At 36.2% G+C, this 26,994-nt stretch overlaps 1 protein-coding gene across 20 annotated transcripts in view; it reads left to right on the top strand.

Moving 5' to 3' along the window:
* ARFIP1 (ADP ribosylation factor interacting protein 1) overlaps positions 1-26,994 on the top strand; it is a 101,824-nt gene that overhangs the window by 45,559 nt on the left and 29,271 nt on the right. For 10 of the 20 annotated variants that reach the window (XM_021100361.1, XM_021100367.1, XM_021100362.1 and 7 more), the window contains 5 exon segments: positions 2,186-2,294; positions 7,340-7,435; positions 8,897-9,009; positions 12,846-13,067; positions 20,735-20,892. In XM_021100361.1, the coding sequence (XP_020956020.1) occupies positions 2,186-2,294; positions 7,340-7,435; positions 8,897-9,009; positions 12,846-13,067; positions 20,735-20,892 (698 nt within the window). 20 annotated transcript variants of the gene reach the window in all.

Genomic DNA, 26,994 nt, shown 5'->3' with positions numbered 1-26,994 from the left:
AGCAGACACTCATTAAATTAAATTTTAAAATAAGCCTTTTGCTGTAACAACTTCTTAATCTGCATGGTGTTGTCATAAGTCCTTTGGTTTATTCAATTAATTCATTTATTTATTCATCCAACAAATATTTATCGAAGATGGCATGTTACTTAGTGATAACTGCTATGAGAAAAATAAAACAGGGTAAGCAAAGTAGGGAATTCCAGCATGAATTCTAGTTGCCAGAGTTGCTGTTTCTCACATTGTCAGGAGAAAGCCTCTCTGGCTAAAGAAGCAATAAAGGAACAAACCCTGTGGATTTCTGGTAGAAGGGCATTCCAGAAAGAAAAGCAGAAAGTACAGGGGCCCTGAAACAGAGGTCGGGTTTTTGTTTTTGAGGAAGCAGTGTGGCTGCAAGTGTGAGGCCAGTAGGAGATGAAGTCATGTAATCCCTTGAGGACATTTAATAGTCTGGGTTTTACTTCCACTGAGATTGGGGGCTATTGGATAGTTTTGTATAGAGGATAGCTTTCGTGTGTCTCATGGATAGAAACAGAAAGGCAGTTGAGTCTTTTGGAATAATCCAGGTGAAATATGATACTGACTTAGACCACGGTGGAGGTGGTGAGAATTGATTTGATCCTGGATGTGTTTTGAGGGTAGATTTGATAGGATCTGCTGATGGTTTGAATATGGTGTAAGAGAGGAAGAGTCAAAGATAACTCCTACGATTTTTGGTTAAGATTTTAGTAACAGAGATGCCATCAACTGAATGGAGTAGAAACTATCAGTAGTGCTATATTTTATCTTGTTCTGTCTGTTGGCAGTAGGGGTTTACTGTGGAGTCAATCAGTTTGGAATATGTGAAGTTATGCCTCTGTGACATCCGTGTGGAAATAACGAGTATGTGGTTAGGTATGTTAAAGAGAGAGGCCCAGATAAAACATAAATTTTGGAGTTGTCAATGTATAGGTGATTTTTTAAAGCCAGCAGAATCAATAAGAAGTGAGTATAGGAGAAAAAGTCTGAGGGACTCCAGGATTTGGAGATTGGGAAGATGAGGAGGAATCAGCAAAGGAGACAGTAGAACATATCAGATGACCAAAGAGGAGACTCAAGAGTGTCTTGAAGTGGGAGGGTAAACGAGTAACAAGAAGAGTCAGCTGTCATATGCTGAGTCATATGCTGTTTGCTAAATCACAGAAAGTGAGAATGAACTTCATTAGTTATTAATTCTGGGTCCACCATCACCTATCAAATAATTGCCTATCAAAATTATTGAGCTTCTCAGGAAAAACCCTTCTCAACACTTGTCAGTTATGAAAGATTACATCTGTTAAGTCTTGACTTTGCAAATCGGAAAACTCAAAGTTAATGCTAAGTTTTCAAATTAGAACTGTACATGATGCGTAGTGGAATAGAGTATTAAGAAAGGATTTCAAAGACATTTATCTTTAGTGCATTGCCCACTTGTCATTGTTGTGAAAAACCAATGGGATCCATTCATAGATTCTGATTATGAAAACTGGGCAGTTCCTCATGTTGAAGCCAGAGGAAAGAAAGGACTTCTAAAATTGGAAATTCGTGTTTCATGGCTTCTCTCTTTTCTGTTGCTTTAAGACTGGAGATCAAATATTTTGTTTATTACCTTTATACACTAAGTTTGCAATTAGGTTGGCTAATATCAATGTTTAATGTAAGTCTAAATAACAAGAAATTTTCTTTACCTTACCCTAATTGAAGTGAGAGAAGTCCTGTTTACCTAGCTAACCTGGAAATCAAAGGGAAATTTAATATTGCAAGTGGAGGATTTGTTTATGCTAACATTAGCCAGGCTTATCATAATTATATTAGACATCAATGAGTTTTTAATATTAGACATGATTTTTTAGTCAACTTAATTCTGTTTTGAGAATGATTTCCTGATATATCAGTAAACTAGAAATTTGAGATTGAATTTTAATATCTGCCTGATGCTTAGCTCTAAAATGATGAAAGTATTTTGTGTTTGACATACACTATACCTCTTAATAGCAAATCTTGCTGAGTTTGATTACAGGGTGCTGTGATAGCCAAAAGGGAATAAATACTACATAGTAGAGAGAAAAAGAGTGTAAGGTGTGATTAAAGGGACATAGTTAGGCTGAACTGTTATTTGATGTGAGATTGTTTACAAGATTTTCTCTTCTATTTAAATGTTGCTAAGGATTTCAAGCGTTCTTTACCAGCTGGACTTGGTCTCTCAGAAACCCAAATTACTTCTCATGGCTTTGACGGTACCAAAGAGGGGGTTATTGATGCAGGAACGTTTCAAGGTAAGGATCCTACTATTTTTAAAGATGGCTGGGGTGAAGGATGAGAGAAGTTCATGCAATGCTACTACCTTTATTAATAAAGTATAAGAATTGAGCCCTTTAATTCCTTTTAAGACATTGATTATAAACATCCTTTTCAATTTAAATAAGTTAGAAATTGGGTTTGGGTTTGTTTGTTTGTTTGTTTGTTTGTCTTTTTGTCCTTTTTAGGACCGCACCTGTGGCATATGGAGATTCCTAGGCTAGGGGTCAAATCCAAGCTGCAGCTGCCAGCCTACACCGCAGCCACAGCCACACCAGATCTGAGCCGCGTCTTCGACCTACACCACAGCTCAGGGCAACGCCGGATCCTCAACCCATTGAGCGAGGCCAGGGATCAAACCCTTAACCTCATGGTTCCTAGTCCGATTCCTTTCCACTGCGCCTCAACAGGAACTCCTAGAAATTGTTTTAGCAGTTGTTTTTATATAAATAGTGTGTGTAATTTCACTAATTGTTACTTAAGAGTTGGTTTTAAAATTCTGAAATAAAAACAAAAGTTATATCAAGAATGCATATTTAAATATTTTAGCTATACCACAAAATTTCTAACTGTAAACCAATATTTATATAAATACATATTTCCTATTTTTTTTCCAAAGCAATTAGGAAAATGAAGTTTTTATTTTTCATTAAAAGAAAAACCATGCTGTGTAGGAGGTCTCCAAGACCACCTTCACATTCAATAATTTGCTAAGAGGCCCCGAGGACTCAGTATTTCATCATACTCCAGGCAAGCAAAAGTACCCCAAGCACAGTTAGCAAAGACAAAGGATGCCTGAGGCAAAGTCTGGGGAAAACTAGGCGGAAGCTTGCAAGTCACACAAGGCTTAACTCCCCCAGCAGAGTTGGGACAACAAATGTCAAGTGTTTGCTAACCAGGGAAAGTTATTAGAGACTCAGTGTCCAGGATTTTTATTGGAGACTGCCCACGCAGGCACCCGCTGCCTAGCATGTGCCAAGACTCCAGACTCCCAGAAGGAAAGCATAAACCACATCGTTTGTATGAAAAGTTTAGGCATATTCGTGAGTCTTACCATTCTGAGGATGCAGGGAATTATCACAAAATGAAAGTTCTTAGATGCTAACCAAGAGCCAGTCTTTTGTAACCTGGTCTTTTTGACGGATACGTAGTTAGACCAAATATATTAGCTCTTTTCTGCATGCATCCTGTCTACATGTGTCTATTTCTAATATAAAGAAAAGCCCCTCCTTTGTTGACCCTCCTGCCTATAATAATCTTTATTAGGTATTTTTCATTTTTACACAAGTGAAAGAAAGTAAAATCATGTGAACATTTGTATGTAAAAATGGATTGTTTCCTTGGCAGAGCTGTAGTTAAAGTAGCAATTGGAGTTGATGTTCAGTGAAGTATATTAATTTTAGTACTACACTATAATTTCACAAAATAAAAAAATCCCCATGCCTTTGTAATCCTTAGCCCTCTTGCAGATAATTGTAGTCTACATTTTAATTTTACTAGTGGCCAATATTTTCGTCAAAAACAGCATATATCGTGAAATATATTCTTTGTGAATTGGATCTTAGATATAGGCATTTAGGATAACCCAGTATAATGCCTTCCACTCTGAGCTATAAAATGAGTGGGCTATCTAGTGACATCATTTTTTTCCCCTTTTCATGCTTATGTTCAGAAAAATATACAGAAAGGGCGTGTCCGTGTCAACATCTCATTAGTCATTGTGTAGCATTGTGCTGTTCTCATCTAGTGGATAACTTTGAAAAGGTTGACTGATTGCTTAAAATTTTGAGTGCTTAAAGGGATACGGCTTACTTTGCATAATGTGACAGCATTTTTGAACCCATCACCAGTTTCCAAATTTAAATATCAACATAGAATTTTAAAAAAATACTTTTAAGGTATTTTAAGTGTCGTTGATGAAATTATTTAGCAGACATTTGGTTGTATCCTTTCACCCTTAAATGGGATAATAGTATACAGTAGTTGAAATCAGTGATGCATGGGCGTGAAAACACCAGTCAGCTTTACTTGCTTGCAGATTCATCCTAATCCTTCAAATTGGAATAAAAAATGTTTCATGATAATGGTAGTAATATATGTCCCTTTGAAGTGACTTTCAAAACATTTTTTTAACCACAAACGGCATTGTTGATCAGTATATTAAAATGATCATCATTATGCCACACTCAGATTAGTTGGGCATCTATTGGAAAGTTGTGGTTGTTTTAAGTGCCTTTGTTTTAAGATATATGTAGATTAACTGGAAAGAACATGGGGGGAAGCATCATGATTAAAATTTAGGAAAGAGGTCTTATGAAAAAATGTTGGGGCTCTGTTAGCCCTCTGGAAAGATGACTGAATCATAGTAATGACTCTGTTACTTGAAGGTTACTGCAGTTAAGAGCATTACTCATTTACATCTCTAGAACAAATTTAGAAAAAATTATACTTAAATGCAACTTAACAATAAATATTGAAATATGCCCCTAAAATACATTGTAGAATCAATATAGTGGAAATTGTGAATAATCAAAACTCCTAAGAGTGAATTGTGCTGTGCACCTAAGTTTTGTTTTAGTGGGGGTTTGATCATTGCACACACATGTTCATATTCCCAGATTTCTGCTGTTGAGATAAAACGGAGTTAACTTCCTAAACTTTTGTCAGTTAGCAAAAGCCTAGAGATTTAAGAGTTATTTTTTGTTGGAATTATTTATTTATTTATTGTGAATGATTTTAGTAACTAATTTAGTCTAAACTCGTGGTTTAAAGGGTTGAGGACACAGAGAAATTGTCTTGAAACTAAAGCAAAGTGTTGAAGTCACCCAGTTACCTCAGAACCATGTCTTTCACTACTTTAGTGTGGAAAGTTCTGTATCATTTTATTGCATATATTATATGTATCTCATCTGTTTCATGGGATTATTTCTTAGGCACAATTAATAAGCAGTCGTAACCAGAACAATAGAGCTCTGTTCCTGGGATCATCGAGAAATGGAACTGCAGTAGTCATCTTTTATTTAACGCTTCCTTGTATAATAGAAACCCTTGTGCCTTGGACAATAGAGATGAAGTCTTTGTTTAAAATGGTGATTGGACTGGATAACCGGTTAATAAATACCTTCCAACTCAACAAATAGCTTATGGATTGGTGTGTTCTGTATTGAGTTTAATAGTGGAGATATTAGGGTGTGGATTCAGAATATCTGAGTCTCTAATGAGAAGCTCTTTTAACCTTTCTGGACATCATTTCCCTTGTAGTTTAATTTCAGACTAGTTGATTTCCATGGTCTCTTCTAGTTTCAAATTTTATGGTTCAAGATTTTTTTAAAAGACAGGTATCTCTGACTTGGAAAGATAGCACCAGTCTGTTTAGATCTATTGCATGTTTGGATTTTAATTAGATCCAGTCCAAATTAAAGTTTTTGGTGACGGTTTCTGATTAGAACTTAGTATATATGGAATATGAGAAAGTTGACATTGATCCTGTCTTACTAGAAAATTTTAGTTATAAATTTGATATATGTTTTCTAGAGAACTGGGAAAGAGTGTAGTTGAAATAAAATTAACATGCAAACATTAAAGTATACTCACATGTGAAAGGATGTTGATTTTTTCAACTTTTTTTTTAATTATCCCTCCCTAAAGATAGCTAGCCTTTAGAATTTAAAATAAAGAAATTAATTAAATCTGTACAGTTTTCTTTTGTTTAATGCTGGACATTAGCAGCAGTGTTGGGAACTCAGTTTTTCTTACTCTGTAGGTAGCAAAGACTCAGAGATGTTAAGTAGTTTGCCAGGGTGTTCCTGATGCTCTGTGGTAAGTAGAGCCAGAATTTCAAACCCCGGTTAAGAGTTTAAAATTCAGTTGTGTTTCATTTAAAAATTGTGTTCTTTCCATTGGTTTTCAGACTTGGTCGTGTTTGAGAATAATCTAAGTGGTTTTTAAAAAACAGTTGCCTAAAGAACAGCATGGTGACTAAAGTTAATAATACTGTGTACTTGAAATGGTCTAAGAAAATAGATCTCAAGTTTTCTCAACACACACACACGCACACACAGACGTGAGGTGAAGAATGTAATCATTTCACAATGTACACATATATCAGAACATCACTTTGTATACCTTAAATATATATAATTTTGTCTAATAAATAAATAAAACCCAAAAATCAATCCAATAAAAAAACTAAGACTGTTCCCCCCCCCCAACCCCCCGCAAAAGCCCTTCAGACACCTCTTTCACTGATGATCAGTAGGTATTGTGGAGTGCCCTGAGTTATTTTAAAAGCTTCAGAAGTGATTCTTAGGATTAATTAGAATAACACTCTGTATTAGCACTTGTCAGGCTTCAAAATACATACAGATCACCTGAGAATCTTGTGAAAATGCAGCTTCTGGTTCAGAAGGTCTGGGGAAGGGCCTGAGTTTTGCATTTTGAATAAGCTCCCAGATGACAGAATTGATGGAGATCCTTGCCTTCATACTATACGTAGCAGTATCTACACTCTGTGATAGTTGATTTATGATTTGAAAATTTTAGCCACTATTTATGTGAAGGCTACAATTCATTCACATTTCTCTGAATTTTAATTATAAGTGTGATATACATGCCTTTGGATTTCTACTTGCAGTTCTCCTCCCTATGTTAGAGTAGTAAGTTATAAAATATTTACTTAAGCTTTAAATCATTCAGCTCTGGGACTTTAATCACATTCTCTTAATTGATTTGGAAATAGCAGAGTCCAGGTAAAGTCCTGTTTAGACGTGATCTTCCCAAGTTTCTTCTTAGATTATGTGTTTTGTTTGGCTTTAGTAGTTCAATGAAAAGTTTATACAAGAACTCAGCCTGGTAGCATCCATTTCTTATTAATCCATTCCTTCAAGAAGGCAAGTATCTTCGTTCCGGCTTTTAATCCTAGCTTTCAAGTACTTTAAAGGAAATGCCAGTACACCTGTATTCAAAATGTACAGTATGTAGAGGAAGAAAAGGATTTTCACAGTGAAATGTCTGCCCTTTCCAGGTTCCCCAGCACCACCACTGCCATCTGTTATGTCTCCTAGCAGGGTGGCAGCTAGTCGACTGGCTGAGCAAGGAGGTGATTTAATTGCTCCTGCAGGTATTACTGTCCTGGTTGGATAAATCCCTTCTTGCTACTGCTGAAGCTAAACCCACTCAGTTTCGTACCACTTGCCTTATATTCTTACATGTGCGTTACTCTGGCTTTTCTGATGGCTGACTCTTATTTTTTTAACAGTAAAAGAAATAATCTTTCTAGCCATAGCCTATCTTTCTGTCTTTTCAAAGTTGTAGGCTCTATCTCAAATGTGAAATTGTGTTCACTTTAAAATTTAAAAACACTGTAAAATGGGATTCATTTTAAATCATCCTTTCTTTGCCCTAGAAGATGTCGTTTTACTTATTTGATCCTGTACTCTTGGCTTTGCAGTTTGCCCTGTTTTCAGTTAAACCAAAAAGGAGCCTTCAACAGTTGGCTTCTTCATTATTTGGAATGGATCACATGGAAAAGTTGTATCTTCTTATTTTGAATTTAGACTTACAAATAGTTGTCAGGTTGCAACGAAATACTGTGTAATTTACCATTTGTGCCCAGACAACTCTATTTCTTTGCATTAGATTTGCTCTGCACTTTAATATTGCTGGACTGTAAAACTGCGTAAAAAATAAACTCTTTGTTTCTTATTATATGAAATGTTAGTATTTTATAGTTTGTTTCTATAAGAACTTTGTAAATTCTTAAACATGTTTGATTTTGTATACTGTTCTCATTCTTAGGTTGTGGTAAAGGCTGGCCTGGCTGTAGGAGTGAGAAAAGAAATTTTTGCTGACTCTAACTTTTAAAACCATTTTATAAAACGTTTTCTCTTGTCTTTATATTATTTTTCTTTTAAAATTATTATACATTTTCTGTCCCAAGTCATTAGCATTGTGAATGTTTATTAAATATTTTATTCTATGAAAAATATTTTACTGCTAGCAACTATATAGTTGTGAAGTTGCTTTTATGTCATAGTTTCTTAATTGTTGAAGCAATACATTATCGAGGCTTTGTACTGCCTTTATTAATTCTGGCTTTTTTGGGAGTGGGGGCATATTGAGGAAAAAAGATGAGGCACAATGTCGGTCTTGTTATCCGTGACACTGTGTTGCTGCTCTGTTCTGTGTCCCACAGTGAAAGGAGAGCACTGTGAAGAGGGCTAGCCTTTCAGATTTTTACTGACAGGTTTTTTTAGGATCATTAGGTTATAAGATTAATTGTGGACATTTTATTTTTCTTGAAATAAACAGCAGTTTTTTTTAAAAAAAGAAAAGCATTTTTTTTTTTAAGAAGATGGACAAACCACAGAGCATATATGTTTAATGGAAAGAAATGCTTTTTTTTGAAGTGTGTGGAAATTATCCTCAAAATGATTCCCAAAAGTTCTAGCCCATCACTTTATGGGAACCTTTTTATTTCTTTAAATGCTTAAGAAGTTTAATTAGAACAGTGTCCCTATTTTGTTTTCTTTCTCTACTTGCCTTTATCTGGTTTATTTTTTATCTGATTATGATCATGCAGGTGGCCAGAGAACACAGACAAAAAGTGGGCCAGTTATTCTAGCAGATGAAGCTAAAAATCCTGCGATGGAAAAGTTAGAACTCGTTAGAAAATGGAGTCTAAACACCTACAAGGTTTGTAATTTTATTTTAATGTTTCCACCTAACTTGCTCAAAGACTATTCATATGTTATTCACATTATTAGTTTGCAATTATATGAATATATAGGAGAGAATGTCATTTAAACATAAAAATGCAATCAGAAAATGGAGTATTTTTTTCTTATTGTTCATCTTTGCATAAATGTGGTTTAAAAAATCAGCAAAAGAGTTAAAAAAAAAAAACACTGCTACAGTTCTTAGTAACTGACAGATAACACATACTTGATGAAGTAGTATATTGCCTGGGCATACATTAGCTGTAGAACTGCTATGAATATGTTTGTCCCAATCTCCATCTTGTTGTTACTTGATAGCAACTGAATGTCAAGAGAAGTATACTAGTTTTCCAAAGTTTGGAATTCTCTAATCTTATTGTAATAATGAGGCATTAATTATACAGACAGCAGATGAGTTGGATTTCAGAAATTTATTGTTAGTTGTATTGCTTCACCATAATTGTTGGTTAGTCTTTTATATTCTCCACAAAACAAATAAGCAGAGTATTTATGCTATATTGGATGCCTTACCAATAGATAGCTCAAGCCCCAAATCCCCTTCTACTTTTGAAATTTAGCAGGGGCAGGGCAGTAGAATTTGTAGAGTAGTTAAGTCGCTGAAAGCCCCAGCAGTTGAGGTTGGAGCCTAGCTGAAACGCTCTCTGTACTTGTGAATTGCTTGCAGGCCTGGTGGTTTGTAAGTCGGGAATTGTCTGTATTTTTATACAGGACTCTCTTAATATGTCTTCTCAAGAGTAATAAAGTGAATTAATTTTTTCAGTTAGCGTTTTTAGGATCTGACATTTTCTACAAAAGCACAAGTTTTCTTATGATGGTAAAAGTGGCCTGACACTGCTATATAAATCTTTCCAAAAATTATTTAGCTGATGTCAGTGTAGGACTGAGAAATGCCAATGGCAGTCATCAAAACTTGATGCCTGCTTAAAAACTGTTCTCATTCAGGATGTCCTATTTAATCACTGCCTCTTTCGTTCCCAAGGACGAGGAGTCTCTCATTCCGTGTATCATTTTGCCCTTTGTACTCCCTCATATCACAGCCATTCACCCATCTGTGTTTTTAGGGACTTTGGTGAAAGATAAAGAACTGAGATTCTTAATTCTCTTCTGTTTTTAAACTTGCTTTATAGTATATACAAATCTCCAAATTGTACATTTTAATTTCAGTATGTACTTAAATAACAATCTGTTTTTCAGTGATCATATGAGAAACTTGCCCTGGGACCCTGATGAGTGGGGAAATGTTTTCTCTACCACCTTCTTCACCCAGCTCCACATAGGCTGTCGTAGCTCTCTCACTTCCACTTCCGGGTAACTTTAGGTTCTCCTAAGAGTAGTTAGTTATCTGTATTGGAATACAAGCTCTCTAAAAGTTCAGTTTCAAAACTTGTTCCAAGGGCCCAGGTTTATCTTATTATGCCTCACATTCACTGTTGCCTTTCTTTTCCCACTGTGGTAGCTTCCTAGAAACAAAAAACATTTCCTCATTAAACCTTTGACCCTCCCATCTGCTTGTAACCATTATTTCTGTGAAAAAATGACCACTCAGACAACAGCAGACAGTTCTTTCATTTTGCCCAGTCTACCAAGCTCCTTCAATCAATTCTGGCTTCTTGACTTTGAACAGACTATTCTATCTGGGTTGCTAAGGAAGGTACTACATGCTTTGGCTTTTGAGCCTTGTAAATGTCTCTAATAATATTATATTGCATAGGGAAAATCCTAGTGCGACTGAAAAGTGGGAACGAGTGGCTTATCTCCCTTATCTTGTAACTATTTCAGGTGTTATTTCTTGCTGATGTTTCCCTCATTAAAAGCACAAAGTCTCCAGTTAAACTTTTCTCTTGATGGGATTTTCATTTCCCAGGAGTCTTTGTTTATATGTTTTCCATAGAAACAGTTTTATCCCCCTTCTGTGAGTTTGTCCTCTCCTCTTTCCTGTCCTTTTTCTATATAGTTAATTTCTCTACTTTTTAAAAACAGTTATCTGTATTGGAATACAGTTATTCATAAAGGTCCTTAATTGATGATAATAGAAAATGTGTCAGGGAATTCATTTCAATTTTAAATAGAAGAATGTAAGTAGCATATAATATGCTAACATTAAAAAGATAACCATAGATTTATGTGTATGGACAAGAAAAAGCCTCCAGAGATGTGTTCTTAGAAAAGAAATGCTAGGAAAAGAAAAATGCTCAGGATATTATGTATAGCATAGCATAGTCTTATGTTTACTTTAAAAATATTATATATGTGACTATATAGGTTTAAAGAAGAGTCTAGACTAGCCTTCAAACTGTTAATAATTTCCTTTTTGTTTTGCTTTTTGTTTGTTTGTTTTGCTTTTTAGGGCATATGGAGGTTCCCAGGCTAGGGGTTGAATTGGAGCTACAGCTGCCAGCCTACACCACAGCCACAGCAATGCCAGATCTGAGTTGAGTCTGCGACATACACCACAGCCTATGGCAATGCCAGATGCTTAACCCACTGAACGAGGCCAGGGATCAAATCTGCAACCTCATGGTTTCTAGTCTGATTTGTTTCCATTGCACCACGATGGGCACTCCAATAGTTTTCTATTACCTAGTCGGATTAAAGGAAATTCACCTTTTATTTCATTCATTATTTTAATCTTATAGCAGATATTAATTTTGTAACAGAAATTTTGAAAGATATGATGAACAAATTTGCAAATTTTAAAAATTGTACTGCTTATTTGCTACTTTTTAGAGTAGTTTTGTTATCTTGAAATGGTGAGTATATTAATGCCCTACACTCTTGATTACTCTTAAAATATATTGCTGAATAGTGAATTTGCTTATAATTTTTATTTCTAACAAAACTTATTTCCACGTGCTCTGAAATTAGATACTTTTAAAAATTGTAAGTTCCTATGTCATTATTTCTGGGACAGAATAAGGTAACATAATTTAATACTATTTTATCTGGATAAAAGTAGAAGATTTTAGGAATCTCTTAATTTCTCCTCTTTCTCTGTCCCTCTTTCCTCCCTCCCTACCCCCTCTTCTCCTTCCTTTTGTCTCTTCATTCTAACTACTCACACACACACATTCACAACTATTTGGTGGGGAGATAGAAGGAAAAAAAAAAGTATTTGAAACCAGTAGGAGAGTAGAATTTTGGTATTTCTATTATTCTTACATTAATAATCCAACATGGAGTTCCTCTTGTGGCTCAACAGGTTAAGAACCCAGCTAGTATCCATGAAGATGTGGGTTCGATCCCTGACCTTGCTCAGTAGGTTAAGGATCCAGCATTGCTGTGAGCTGTGGTGTAGGTCACAGACACGGCGCAGATCCCATGTTGCTGTGGCTGTGGTGTAGGCCGGCAGCTGCAACTCCAACTCAGTGCCTAGCCTAGGAACTCCCATATGCCACAGGTACAGCCCTAAGAAGAAAAAAAAATAGTCCAATATTATTCTCAAATCAATGCCAAGTATCTCAGTTATTTTAAATAATCTACCCAAGTGCACCAAGCTTGAAATATGATTATGTGAGAGAGCTCCTCTGGCAGTATATAAATTAGCTAGATAAGTTTTAAAACTTCCTCTGATTAGTGATTGTTATTAAACATGTCTGGTAAATTTACCTTCTGTGTCCTGATGAACTTCTAAGGAATCTGCCAATTTTCAGTTTGTTAGACTAGCTCGTTTGAAACCAAAACAGTGTGTGCCTTATGTTTCAGCATATTTAATTTGGATTGCTATATTACTGGGTTTTTTTCTTTTGTTCTTTTTCTTTTCTTCCTAAACAAAGTGCATCTTTCCACTTTTAGTGCACTCGACAGATTATCTCTGAGAAGCTGGGCCGTGGATCAAGAACTGTGGACCTTGAGCTTGAAGCTCAGATTGATATATTAAGAGATAACAAGAAAAAATATGAAAATATTCTAAAACTGGCTCAGACATTGTCAACCCAGCTTTTCCAGATGGTGCATACCCAAAGGCAACTTGGAGATGCATTTGCTGATCTGAGTTTGAAGTCACTAGAACTCCATGTAAGATTATTTGAAATAATTATTGGGGGGTGAGAAGGATGAAAATGGCAATAGGAGTGAAGAGGTAATTTGTTATGTTTCTGATTTGCTGAACTCTTAGCAAAATTGGAATCTTGAGGTCTTCTTTTAAGATATTTTGTGTAATTTCTACAAGGCCCAACTGACTTTTTTCCATGTAGTATTCAAGTTGTCAGCTGGGGGTTTTGGGGGAAGGGAACTTGGTTAGAGGGAAGGAAAAAGAGCCTTCAGCCTGCCCGAGCCTAGAAAGAATCTGAGCTCTGTATGGAGCTGGGCATGGGTAGAAAGTCAGTTCAGGCCTACTGGCCATCTCTTACCTGTCTCTTAAAGTGTCCTGAACAAATAGTAATTTGCATGACTGGCTTTGTGATACACTTTTACTAAAATTATTAATATAAGTTATGAATTTTAGAATGAAATGTTTTCTGTATATACCTATATAAGTATTCAGTGAAGTTTTTCTGATAGTTTCTTATGATCTCTTATATGACTCCTCTTGTGTCTTTTTTTTTTTCTCACCTGGAGCCAAAAGGTGCAGAAATTCCTTGTCTGCAGACTTCTAACTTAAAGAGAGTTAGATAATTTAGAGCATTAAATCATTTGATGATATCTAAATCTTGGACAAAGTTCGGCTAGCAATGACAATATACATCATGATAGTGGAAAATGTTGAGATTTTAACTGAGTCGTTAGAGAAAGAGAAGAATGAAACTAGTAATAGGAAGCTGAATTATCACAACAGCTGCAGTTATTTAGTATCCACAATTTCAGTGTAATGGCCTGGGTGCTTTATAGCTATTATATCCTGTAATATATCTGACAACACTGCAAGAAATGTTATCCCTATTTTATACATGAGGAAAGTGAGGCCAAGAGAGGTTAGGAAGTTTTTATATGATCACAAAACAAATAAAAGATAGAACTGGAATATATTAAGATATATCCAGGCCTTTCTCTTTCTCCATGATCTCTTGCTATCTTTTTTGAGGGTCTGTGACCCAGAGAAAAATCCCCACAGTATGAAAAGAGGTAGCTAGAGTAGTGGAGGGTCTGGGGAAGTGTTAGGCCCTGTTCATTATAATGGTTAACATAGATTGAGGGCTTACTACATACCACATACAATTCTTAAGTGGTTTGTAAGGGTACTAGCTGATCTAAGGCTGTGTCAGCCAGTAGTACTTTTATTATCTTTCTTTTCCAGATGTGAAGTCCTTTTTTTTTTTTTTTTTTAAATAAATGGAACTGAGAGGTTAATCCTCAGTATTCAAGTCCATTGTACCCAGTTTAATTTTTGAGTTTCCTGGAGTTCCCGTCGTGGCGCAGTGGTTAACGAATCCAACTAGGAACCATGAGGTTGCGGGTTCGATCCCTGGCCTAGCTCAGTGGGTTAACGATCCGGCGTTGCCGTGAGCTGTGGCGTTGGTCGCAGACGCGGCTCGGATTTGGTGTTGCTGTGGCTCTGGCGTAGGCTGGCAGCTATAGCTCCGATTAGACCCCTAGCCTGGGAACCTCCATATGCCGCGGCAGCGGCCCAAAAAATGGCAAAAAGACAAAAAAAAAAATAAATAAATAAATAATTTTTGAGTTTCCTATTTGAGCATTTCTAGCTTTGTAAAGATTGAGATTTCTTGACAATTATTTTTTTCTTAGAAGTCTTCCATTGAGAAAATTTACTTAATTTTTCAATAGAATAAAATTTTTTATCTTGCAACTGCCATAGGGGTCCATTGCAAGTCAGAGACACAGTATGGGATCTTAATTATCTTATTTTCTTATATCTTAAAACACTTTACTGTTTCATCATCTTAGGAATTATTTCGTTATTACTCATCAGTTTTTTCCTACCATGTTATGAATGACTAAGATGATAAACAAAAGAATGACAGCATTGCCTAGAATGATAGCGTAGTGAGGTAAATACTTCGTGCTGCCAGAAAGAAATCTGAAAAAAACTATTTCTGTAGTCTTTTTTTTTTTTTTGTCTTTTTAGGGCCACTGCACCCATGGCATATGGAGGTTCCCAGGCTAGGGGTCTAATTGGAGCCACAGCTGCTGGCCTATGCCACAGCCACAGCCATGCAAGATCCCAGCCACATCTGCGACCTACACCACAGCTCAAGACAACACCGGATCCTTGATCCACTGAGGAGAATCCTTTCTTGCCCAGGGGAGGTCAGTCTATGTTCTGTTAAGGTCTTCAACAGATTGCATGAAAGCCACTCACACTGTGGAGGGCAGTCTGCCTGACTGACAGGGCAGCAATTTAAATATAAGTCTCATCCAAAAACACCTTCACAGAAACATTCACAGCCATGTTTGACCAAGTATCTGGACACCATGGCCCAGCCAAGTTGACACATAACTGTACAGTTATTTCATCTAGTTAGTTGTTCAACAGGAATGACTCCATCATGTAACATTTCTTGACAAGAATCTGTACCATCCTATTTTACTAAAAAGATGTGATGTATTCTTCTTTTATGGTTTGTATGCACCAAAATGTATTATGATAGTTTGTTAGTGAATAAACGCTGAAAGTAAATATGTTTACAAAAGTGATTTGAAGGAAATAATGTAGGAAAAATTTCATTGGATTGAACATTCTAACTGGTATTTATAAATGTAGAAATAATAATAAACTAGAACATATTGGAGATGAATTTGAAAACTGCAATCAGTATTTACAGGACAGACATTTTTGTTTTTTTGTTGTTGTTTTGTTTGTTTTTTTTTTTTTGTTTTTGAGGCCGAACCCACAGCATATGGAAGTTCCCAGGCTAGGAGTCATGTCGGAGCTACAGCTGCCAGCCTACACCACAGCCACAGCAACACTGGATCTGAGCTGAGTTTGCACCTACACCATAGCTCATGACAACGCTGGATCCCCGACCCACTGAGCAAGACCAGGGATCGAACCTGCATCCTCATGGATACTATTTGGATTCATTTCTGTTGTTCCACAAGGGGAACTCCCACATTTTTGTATTAGTCAGGTTTTTCAGAGAAATAGAATCAATAAGAGATATGTGCATAATACACACACATACCACGAGATTTACTTTAAGGGACTGGCTCACACTATTGTAATGGTTGACAGGTCTCAAATCTGTTAGATAGACCAGCAAGCTGAAAACTTGGACAGGGTTTCTGTGTTAGAAAGAAACCTTGAATTCTATGTTAAGAGAGAATTCCTTTTTCTCTAGGAAACCTCAATCTTTTACTCTTAAGGCCTTCAACTGATTATGCGAGGCCCACCCACATTATAGAGGATAATCTCCTTAAATTCAGCTTTAAATCACATCTGCAGTGTTTATCATTATGAATGTCGATCACATCAACAAAATCTGTACCTTCACAGCAACATCTAGACTGATGTTTGACCAAACAGTTGGACACCAGTCTGATCAAGTTGGCACACAAAAGTAACCGTCACAGGAGTTCTCTTGTGACATAGCAGGCTAAGGATCTGGCCTTGTCACTTCAGCAGCTTGGGTCACTGCTGTGGCATGGGCTCCATCATGGCCTGGGAACTTCCATGCTGCAGGCACACCCCAAAAAAAGAAGAAGGGACAAGTTAGGGAGTTGGGATTGACATATTCACAGTTGTATATATAAAATAGGTAACAAGGACCTACTGTATAGTACAGGGAAATCCACTTAGTACTGTGTAATAACCTATATGGGAAAAGAATCCGAAAAAGAGTGGATATGTATATAGCTGATTACTTTGCTGTACATCTGAAACTAACACAACTTTCTTAAGTCCAATAAGGTTTATTTAGAAAAAAATTAACCATCACAGTCCACCCTTTATCAACTTAGCAACACTTATGCACATTCTTTAAACCACACTTAATCTCCAAATCAAAACAATAAAATCTTACTTCCACCTAACATGCTATATAACTCTCCTGTGTACGATTATTAAAGACACGCTAACCCTTTCCCTAGAAGAGGATGCAAAGTTCTTGGGTGAGGTTCACTTTTTCCTTTGATTTTCCGAAACTTAAATACTATGATGTTAACAATAGTTAAATATTATGATGTAAAGTTAATAGAGTTTACGTCATGTGATAAGGGGATAAGAGAGGGAAGAAAACAAAGGTATCTGCTTTCTACACACACGGACACACACACACACACACGGACACACACACACACACATATGCTCATAACAAAGTGACAGAGAAATACTTACAGTCCTCATTTCTACAAAGGTCACATGGCTATAGCTTCTTCCATAACCTATTCTGTATTGCATTCACTCTCAGGTAGCACCTTAGCCTGTGGTGGTTCTTTGCCTGATGGAATGAGCTGGACCATCATTCCTGAAAGGTCCAGGCCACTAGTAGTCCTTCCTGTAATAGTTGTTGGAGTTTTCCACTCACATTAACCTCAGGGCACCCGTGGCAGGACTAAGGGGTCACCAGCATTCCAGACGCACTCTTCCTTACCTCCTCTGCGCCATAGCGGGCCCCACTCTCCTTGGTAATCGGGATCAGTCACACTGCCAGCAGAATAACACCCTTCTTTGCCTGTCGGTTCTTTTTGAGGAAAAGTTTATAGAGTACAGCAGTGAAGAGCTGGGGTCTGCTTTTTTCCGCTTTATGCCGTATTAACTAAGATTCATGGAAGACTCATGATACAGGACCTGGCACATAGAGGCACTGAATAAATTATGATGATTATGCAGCTGTCGTTGAAATTGTGACATTTAGGGATTGAGGAAGAATTTAAAGATTAGTCCAGTTTCTTTATTTTCTAGAGAAACAACCAATATCCAGCAGTTAAAAAAATTCAAATCTCCTGAGGGGGATAGGATATGATCTTTTAGTGAATGCCCATCATCTGCCAGAAACTTTAAAGGGGTTACCTCATGGCACTTCTGTCAACTTGTAAGGGAATAATTATCTTTAATTTATGAGTAAGGAAATTGAGCCCCAAAGAATTTGAGTTATTTATGAAAGACACAGATCCACTCAGTGGCGGAATCAAGATATGAATTCCCAAACTTGATTTTTATCCTTTTATTACACACCTTCTAACTCCTAGTTCCGCTCTACCACAGCATCTCATTAAATTGTATTTTTCTCAGTTGAGGGTTACATCTACATTGAGATGAGGGAAGTTTTCACAATCCATATTGCTGTCAATTATCAATTAGTACTTGTGATTCTAGGTTTTTTTTTTTTTTTTTTACTGCTCTGTATTATTGTAAAATAATTCATTTGTTGTAATTAGATGATAATTTATACTACTAAAACTCTATGTTTTAGGTCCAAATGGATCCTTCTATTATTTGGTCCTGATATATAAATTGAATGGGAAATGGTGGTCATTTACATCTGGTAAATGTTGTAAATAGTGTAAGAGCTGCTAAAGAGAAAAAGAATTTCAAATGTTCCGAAACTTCGTCTATATATAAAGCAAGATTTTTTTTTTTTTTTTGCTTTATAGGGCCACGCCCACAGCATATGGAAGTTCCCAGGCTAGGAGGCAAATCAGAGCTGTAGTTGCCGGCCTACACCACAGCTCACCGCAACGCTAGATCTTAACCCACTGAGTGAGGTCAGGGATCAAACCTGCATCTCATGGATCCTAATCGGGTTTGTTAACCACTGACCTGTGAAGGGAACTCCAAAGCCAGCAAATATTTAGATCAAGGAATTATGTTGGCCTTTCCTCTTCAGTGGCAGATTAGAACTATTTTTGATTTATATTGACTGTTGTAATAATGTGTAAACTATCTCTATCCAGCTGAGAATATTGAAATAATTTATGAACTAAATGAAGTTTAAGAGTGATGTTTTATGTTTATTGTCAAAACCCGTATTATTATTTATGTATTTATAATACATATGCATATGTATATTCATTTCTTTATAGTGTCTTAATTGTTTTGTATCTTAATTGTGCTGAATCTCTTGTATCTTACTATAAAAAAGCTTTTTTCTTCTAGTCAGTTTTCAGATTATACAACAAAATCTTAAGTTTTATACACATTTGATTCACAGAATTATAGGTGAGATTGACGTTCATGAGAACAGTGACCATTTACTCTTGTCTGCTTTGAATTTTGGCCTGTTTTCTCATCTGTAATTATAGGATTCCTAATTCTGCTCTATAACATTTCAATCTGCTGTGATTTCATCTTACTATATTCTAGTTTTTTTGTTTGTTGTTAGTAAAAGCACAGCTTTCTAGGTTATGTAGATCTCCCTGTGACTAAATTAGGACTTGTATTTTCAAAGTTAATAATGTGAAATTGTGAATATTGAGAACTTACAGCAGTGAGTGATGTCACAGGCATATGATGCTGTGATATATACCAAAATGAGTAGAAAAGGGATTTTTTTTTTTATCTTTCTTCCTCTTATTTGGTGATTTTTTTTAAAATTTGCTTTTTACCTCTTTTAACACCAAAGACAATAAGAACAGTTGTAATATGTTGTGTGAACTCTTTTTAAGATTTGTAAAAAATGTTTTCTCCTATATTCTATTTCCAGTAACATTTATGTAGTCTTCAGTAATGGAAGTTAGGTTATAAAATTGGTGCCAAAATTCTTTAGCCTTTCATTTTAGTTTTTACATACTACTGATTGACAGTCCTTTTATATAATCCTTATCTTCCAATATTTTTTCAAATCAAGATCTGTACAGTTTTGAAGATTGAGTTACACAGACTGCTCTTAAGTGGAAAATGCCTTTAGCCTAATAAAGATAATTTTACTTTCTTGCTATTAATTATTGAAAATTCTGCCACGTAGAAATTTAATTATGGCTGTAGCACTAACATTAAATTTGAATCTTCTAAGATTCTAGTTAACATAATACTACATTATTTTTTCAGCTGAAATTAAAAAGTATTTTATAACAATCTCAGAACTCTCAAATGATATATCTTGCAATAAGATGAGATCAGATTTTTTATTTAGTTACATGTGTAACCTATAATTTGTTAATTAATCAGACTCTCTCTGCTGAAAGCTTTATCTGCTAAAAATTGAGTTAGTTCTTGCCACCCACATGTTAAAGAGTCTTATGTAATGTTTGCTAAGTCAAGACTCAGTTTATTCAGAGAGAACGAACTAAAACTGGTGTTGAGTGATCCTTCCTCAGCTGCTTGTCTAGATAGACCTGAGCTTGGAAGTCAGCTGGTCACTAAGTTTACAAAGAAATGTATATTGTTAATATTTATACTTGGAGGACATTCAGTCAAAACACAAAAATTACAATCTATTTTATGTCTGAAAGTTTTAGCCAATTATTACCTAATTTGGTTGTGAAAGTTAGTTTCTTTGATTAATAATCTGCTATATTTTTCTTCTTAGCAGCTGTGCTTACAGATAATAGAAACAAAACGTAGAAATGAAACTATTCTTTCTAGTACAAAGTAGTTTAACTTTTAAAAATTATTTTATTTTAGCTATGCATCTGAGCTGATGACAGTTTTGGTTTACTAGACTTTTTCTGTAATTGTATAGCTAGTTGTGATTTAGATTCCTATTTATTTAAACATTGAAAGAAAAAACTTCTGTAGCTAGATATCTAAATCAAATATTTTTCCAATAGTGATAATGTTTGAGATTTTCTTTAGACACATTTACTAATTTATAACCAGACAAATTAAGGTGACTTTTTTGTTTTAGGAAGAATTTGGCTATAATGCAGACACTCAGAAGCTTCTGGCTAAAAATGGAGAGACTCTTCTAGGAGCCATTAATTTTTTCATTGCCAGTGTGAACACTTTGGTGAATAAAACAATTGAAGATACATTAATGACTGTGAAACAGTATGAAAGTGCCAGGTAGGTATAAATTTTCACTATATTGTCTGTGTAACAGATAGTACATAATCCTTTAGGCATAGTTTTTGGTTGCAAATAAGAGAAACCAACTCTGGCCAATATAAGCAGCAAAAGAAAGTATTAGAAGTTATAGGGTAGCCCACAGAGCTAACAGAAAGGCAAGAGAACAGATTCTAGAAACAGACAAGAACTAAAGACAAAGTTATACCTTAGAAGAATCTAACTAGGTTCCTAATCCCAGGAACCTCTGCTACACCTCCCATAAATAATAACTTACAGGATTCCCATCGTGGCTCAGTGGAAATGAATCTGACTAGCATCCATAAGGACGCAAGTTCGATCCTTGGCCTCGCTCAGTGGGTTAATCCAGCGTTGCTGTGAGCTGTGGTGTAGGTTGCCAGTGCGGTTCAGATTCTTCATTGCTGTGGCTATGGTGTAGGCCAGCAGCTGTAGCTCTGATTTGACCCCTAGCTTGGGAACTTCCATATGGCATGGGTCCTGCCCTAAAAAGCAAAAATAATAATATTATTAATATTAATATTATTAATATATATAATTTATTATTATTATTTCCAAAAGGCTCCTGGTACTTTGCTTCCTCGCCTTGAGAGTACCTGTGGAGCCTTGGTCGTATGCCCCACACCTGCCTGCTAGAGAAAAAGGAGGTGGAGGAGCTCCCAGCTCCAGCTTCCTTGGACAAGGATAGTGTTCCACCAGGTAGATGCCAGACAGCCTCTCTCATCTGGCCTAAGCCTACCCTTTCATCCTATACCACTGCTTCCCTGTTAGTAATTGTGCAGCTTCTGCAAGAGCCAGACTCATAATTTGAATTTCTCTTGAATATACAAGCTCTTTTCTGCTTCCATTTTATCTTGGATCTTAGATTATAACCAGACTTCAAACTCTTTGTGTGTGTGTGTGTGTGTGTGTGTGTTTGCCATTTCTTGGGCCGCTCCCGCGGCATATGGAGGTTCCCAGGCTAGGGGTCCAGTCGGAGCCATAGCCACCGGCCTACGCCAGAGCCACAGCAACGCGGGATCTGAGCCGCGTCTGCAAGCTACACCACAGCCTACGGCAATGCTGGATCCTTAACCCACTGAGCAAGGCCAGGGATTGAACCTGCAGCCTCATGGTTCCTAGTTGGATTCGTTAACCACTGCGTCACGACGGGAACTCCAAGACTTCAAACTCTTTTAAATTTTACCTTTACATAAATTATTTGCCTTGTATTTTCAGAGTTTATAATGCAGTGTTTTCATACATTTTTATACGCACACACACACAATACACACGATTTCTTCATCTCATAACCATCCTGTTAGGTAAATAGAATGCTTTTTTTTTTCTTTTTTAATTTTTTTTTTCCATTTTCACAGCTCTACCTGCAGCATATAGAAGTTCCCAGGCCAAAAGTTGAATTGGAGCTGCAGCTGTAGCCTACACCACAGCAACACCACATCCCAGCTGCACCTGCGACTTCAACTGTGCAGCTGGAGGCAACGCCTGATCCTTAACCCACTGAGCTAGGCCTGAGATCGAACCTGCATCCTCACAGAGACGCTGGGGCCTTAACCCACTTAGCCACAGCAGGAATGCCAAAATACATATTAAGAGTTACTTAGAAATGTCTAAAAAGTTGCAGACCTATGAGAGCATTTTTCAACTTTGATTCCAGGCCCAGCCCCCCCCTCCACCATTCCTGTCCACTTTGAGTTTTTCTTCCTCCAAACACTTGATTTCCTTATTTTCTGTTTAAGTTTTTATAGCGTAGTTGAAGATAGTACAAACTTTACCTTTTGGAAAGTAAAGTTTACTTTTTGGCCTCTCGTGCTAGTTTAATGAATGTGAGAAATGCCTCTGAAAACTCTACACTCATCTAGTCTTTTTGCAATTGATTGCTTGTTCTTAAGTATATATATTCTTAGGTTTTATGCCACTTGGAAAATTAACTTTTTGAGAAATTTTCTTAAAATTTATCGGTGGTAGTTGCTCAAAACATTTTTGTACTTTGTAAACCAATAAGTCCTATTCAAGCATTAAGAAATTATTACCACCTTCTCTGTACCATGTTCTCTATATAGCTTTGCCTTTTTACAGACACCCTCTCTATTCTCCTGAAATTTTCTTTTTTTCTGTTGAACGTTAGCTGATTTGCAGTGTTGTATTAGTTTCAGGTGTACAAGTTGGTGTATATATATTCTTTTCCAAATTTTCTCCATTACAGATATTACAGGATATTGACTATAGTTCCCTGTGCTATGCAGTAGGACCTTGTTGCTTATCTACCTTATAGATAGTGGTGTGTAGCTCTTAATCCCACACTCCCAATTTATCCCTTCTCCCCCTTTCCCCTTTGGTTATCATAAGTTTGTTTTCTATATCTGTGAGTCTTTCTATTTTGTAAATAAGTTCATTTGTATTATTTTTTGGATTCCACAAATAAATGATATCATATAATATTTGTCTTTCTCTTTCTGACTTATTTCACTTAGTGTAATAGCCTCTAGGTCCATCTGTGTTGCTGCAAATGGTAACGTGTCATTTTTTATCTTTGAGTGATATTCCTCTGTGTGTGTGTGTGTGTGTGTGTGTGTATACATACCACATCTTCTTTATCCATTCATCTGTTGATGGACACTTAGGTTGCTTCCATGTCTTATAAATAGTGCTGTCATGACATTGGGGTACCTATATCTTTTCAAATTAGTTTTCATCTTTTCCATATAGATGCCGAGGAGTGGAATTGCTGGATCATATAGTAGCTCTGTTTTTAGTTTTTTAAGGAACCTCCCCATACTGTCCTCCATAGTGGCTGCACCAATTTACATTCCCACCAACAGTGTAAGAGGGCTCCCTTTTCTCCACACCCTCTCCAACATTTATTATTTGTAGATTTTTTAATGATGGCCATTTTGACTGGTGTGAGGTGATACCTCATTATAGTTTTGATTTGCATTTCTCTAATAATTAGCAATGTTGAGCATCTTTTCACGTGCTTATTGGCCATCTGTATTCTTCTTTGGAGAAATGTCTATTTAGGTCTTCTCCCACTTTTTGACCAATTTTTGGTATTTTTGATATTGAGTTATATGAGGTATTTGTATATTTTGGAAATTAAGCCCTTATTGGTTGCATTATTTGCAAATATTTTCCCCCAGTCCGTAGGCTATCTTTTCCCTTTGTTTAAGTTGATCTTTGCACAGAATGAGATGCTCTTATCCTGTGCTGTGTTTGTAATTTTCCATTTAGTATTAATATATCAGATTCTTAATGTCTTAGGAAAGAAAATTAGGACAAATACCTGGGATTGTCTGGTGGTGGGCAAAAGGACAGAAATGGATCTGTGTGCCTTATTTAGGTTTTGTACTTGGTTTTTTACTTTTTTTATTGTTTGAAGTATTTACTAACATAGTATTAAAATCAGAAGGTGGACAAAAAGAAACAGAAGGAATCTATTAATATGACTTCTCTCAATGACATTGAAGAAATCTCTCAATAAGATATCCTTCAGTAACACTGCCATTAATTGGTTCTCCAGCCTCTGTTTAAAACCTTCCCTGGGCATTCCCTGTATTTTTCAAAGGATTTATTACGTATATTTTTTGTTTCTGTAAACTTTGATTCTTTTCCAAATCTCTGTTTCTTATTCATGGTGTTCTAATTTGTTTATAACAAATACTTATTCCTTTTATCCCTTTAATCATTTTACACATTCTTATTTTCTCCTCTAATGTTTGTGGGGGTTTTTTTCCCTTTCCTTTTCTTTCTTTCTTTCTTTTTTTTTTTTTTCTTTTCACATCCACACTTGTGACATATGGAAGTTCCCAGGCCAGGGGTCTGACCTACACCACAGCCACAGCAATGTGGGATCTGAGCTGCATCTGTGACCTACACCGCAGTTCGTGGCAACGCTGAATCCTTAACCCACTGATTGAGGCCAGGAATCAAACCTTCATCCTCACAAACACTATGTCCAGTTCTTAACCTGCTGAGCCACAATGGGAACTCCTAATATTTGTGGGTTTGAAGATGAAAATTCTTTTCTCCTTCGCAAATCAAACATAAATTTTTTTGTGTATGAACAGTGACATCTAAAGTCACTGCCGCTTCCCAGTGAAGGACTACGTGAATCTAATTTCTGTCTCTTGACTTGTTATTGTCTACCTACACTGAAATATATTTTAGCCACTAAAATATATGTTAGTGTAGTATATTTTATATTTAATATAAATATATTTATAGAAATATATTTCATTGAAGCATGTAGTATCTTTCTCGTCAGCCTTTATTTCTAACATGCTTTTAAAATATTAGTCCATATTAAAGACAGACAGTTATATTAGATGTCACTGTTCATACACAAAAAAAATTTATGTTTGATTTGCAAAGGAGAAAAATAAGCCTCTAGAGGAGTTGGACTAATCTCAGAATTTCACATCTAATTATAAAAAATAATTTTCACATTTTATAATGAGGAATCTGACTTAATGTACACTGTGATAGAAAATCTTTATCCAATATATAGATGCGCTTGAAACTTTTGAACAAAATTATAAGCCAAAGTATATGTAGTTGATCATTAGGAAACCTTTAGACAACCTCTGTGTGTACTTTTAAAACCGACAACAATAATTACCACACCTCATAATTTATTCTTTTTTATTGAAGTTGCAGTGTATGATTTTATTCATTAAGCTTAGCTTGGTTGACTTACTTTTCTGTGCTCTTTATGAAGTAGCTGAAGCACTGACCAGTTGTAACATTAAATATTGCCTGGTGAGGGATAACATCCAAAAAGAATCCCAGATTAAAAGTTTCTCAGCTGCATTTTCTTCTCTGTCAAAACCAGAATTTACTGACATTTAGGGCAAAGGTCACCTATTTGATCAGCCCAGAACGTGGCAATTTAGGCAGATGTCCGGGTGGCCTTTTAATGCTCCCTATTGTGTATTGTACACGTCTTTCCTAGCCTTCGGGTGCTTCGTGTATGGAAAATCCTCTAACAGCCCATTCAGCACTTGTCCAGAGCAGTGCCTGCAAGGGATTCAGTTGTGCTCAGCTCCTTTCCGACGTGGACACCCTGTTCTCTAGAAGTTTTATCTAAGCCATAAAGTAACCAGCTATCGCTAACTTTATTGGTATGACCCCCGTTCAGACTGGCAGCCTTGAAGTGATGAAAACTCAGTGTCCTTGTTTTCCTGCTAGTAATGAGCACTGTTAGTCAGGAAAAGTTTTGCTTTGACACCCTCTACAAACCGGATGTCACAGTCAAGGGAGAGGACAGCAGAATTGATAGACCATTGTAAATCAACTATATGTTAATAAAAAGTTAAAAATAAAATAAATCTGTATCTGAAAACATTATAATAAAATACACACCCATGTTAAAAAATTAATTAAAAAATAAAAATTAAGGTATGTAAGGTCAGCAGTATAACTTTGTTCTTAATCACTGTTCTTTTTAAGTGTGCCCCAAGGCTATCGAAGGATATTTGTCTTCACATTAAGTTGCCACACATTACTATTTTGTTCTACTTTTTTTCTCCTTTATTTCTTATCACTTTTAGTATGTTGCTTCTGGCCAACCCTCTTCTAATTTGGCAGAAAAAATAAGCACTGTAAAGATATTATTAACAGGTATCCTAAGTACTTTGTATATGTGGTTTTTTGTGGAGATTATTACTCCCATTTAGAGATGAAAAACTGAAGCAGAAAGAAGATAACTAGCTCAAGGCATTAGAGCCAGTAAAGGCAGAGTAGAGTGGTCATGTGATTCGGCCCTAGAACTCATGGGGTTTAATTAGTTCTCACCACGTCAGTCCTGCCTCCTAAATCTTTAGTAACTGTCTCCTCTACTTTAGCTTCATGCCGTGTCCTGTTCAGTGACTCATTTCTCTTTTGCCCTCAGTCTTGTGATTGGTTTCCTTGCTTGGATTTCCATGTCTGATATCACCACTGGAGCAAATAGAACATGCCACTTTCCAGATCAGAGTTCTTCCAGGGCTTTCCATCGCTTGTGCTGCTGCATTAAATCTGATTCCCTTACTGTGGCCTGCTTGGTCTCAGTCCTGCCTTCCTGTGAGGTTTATCTTTTCTTTTTAG

This window comes from Sus scrofa, chromosome 8 (genome assembly GCF_000003025.6).
Source record: "Sus scrofa isolate TJ Tabasco breed Duroc chromosome 8, Sscrofa11.1, whole genome shotgun sequence".
Lineage (NCBI taxonomy): Eukaryota > Metazoa > Chordata > Mammalia > Artiodactyla > Suidae > Sus > Sus scrofa.
Note: the sequence above shows the minus strand (reverse complement) of the source record. Positions and strands in the feature narration are given on the sequence as shown.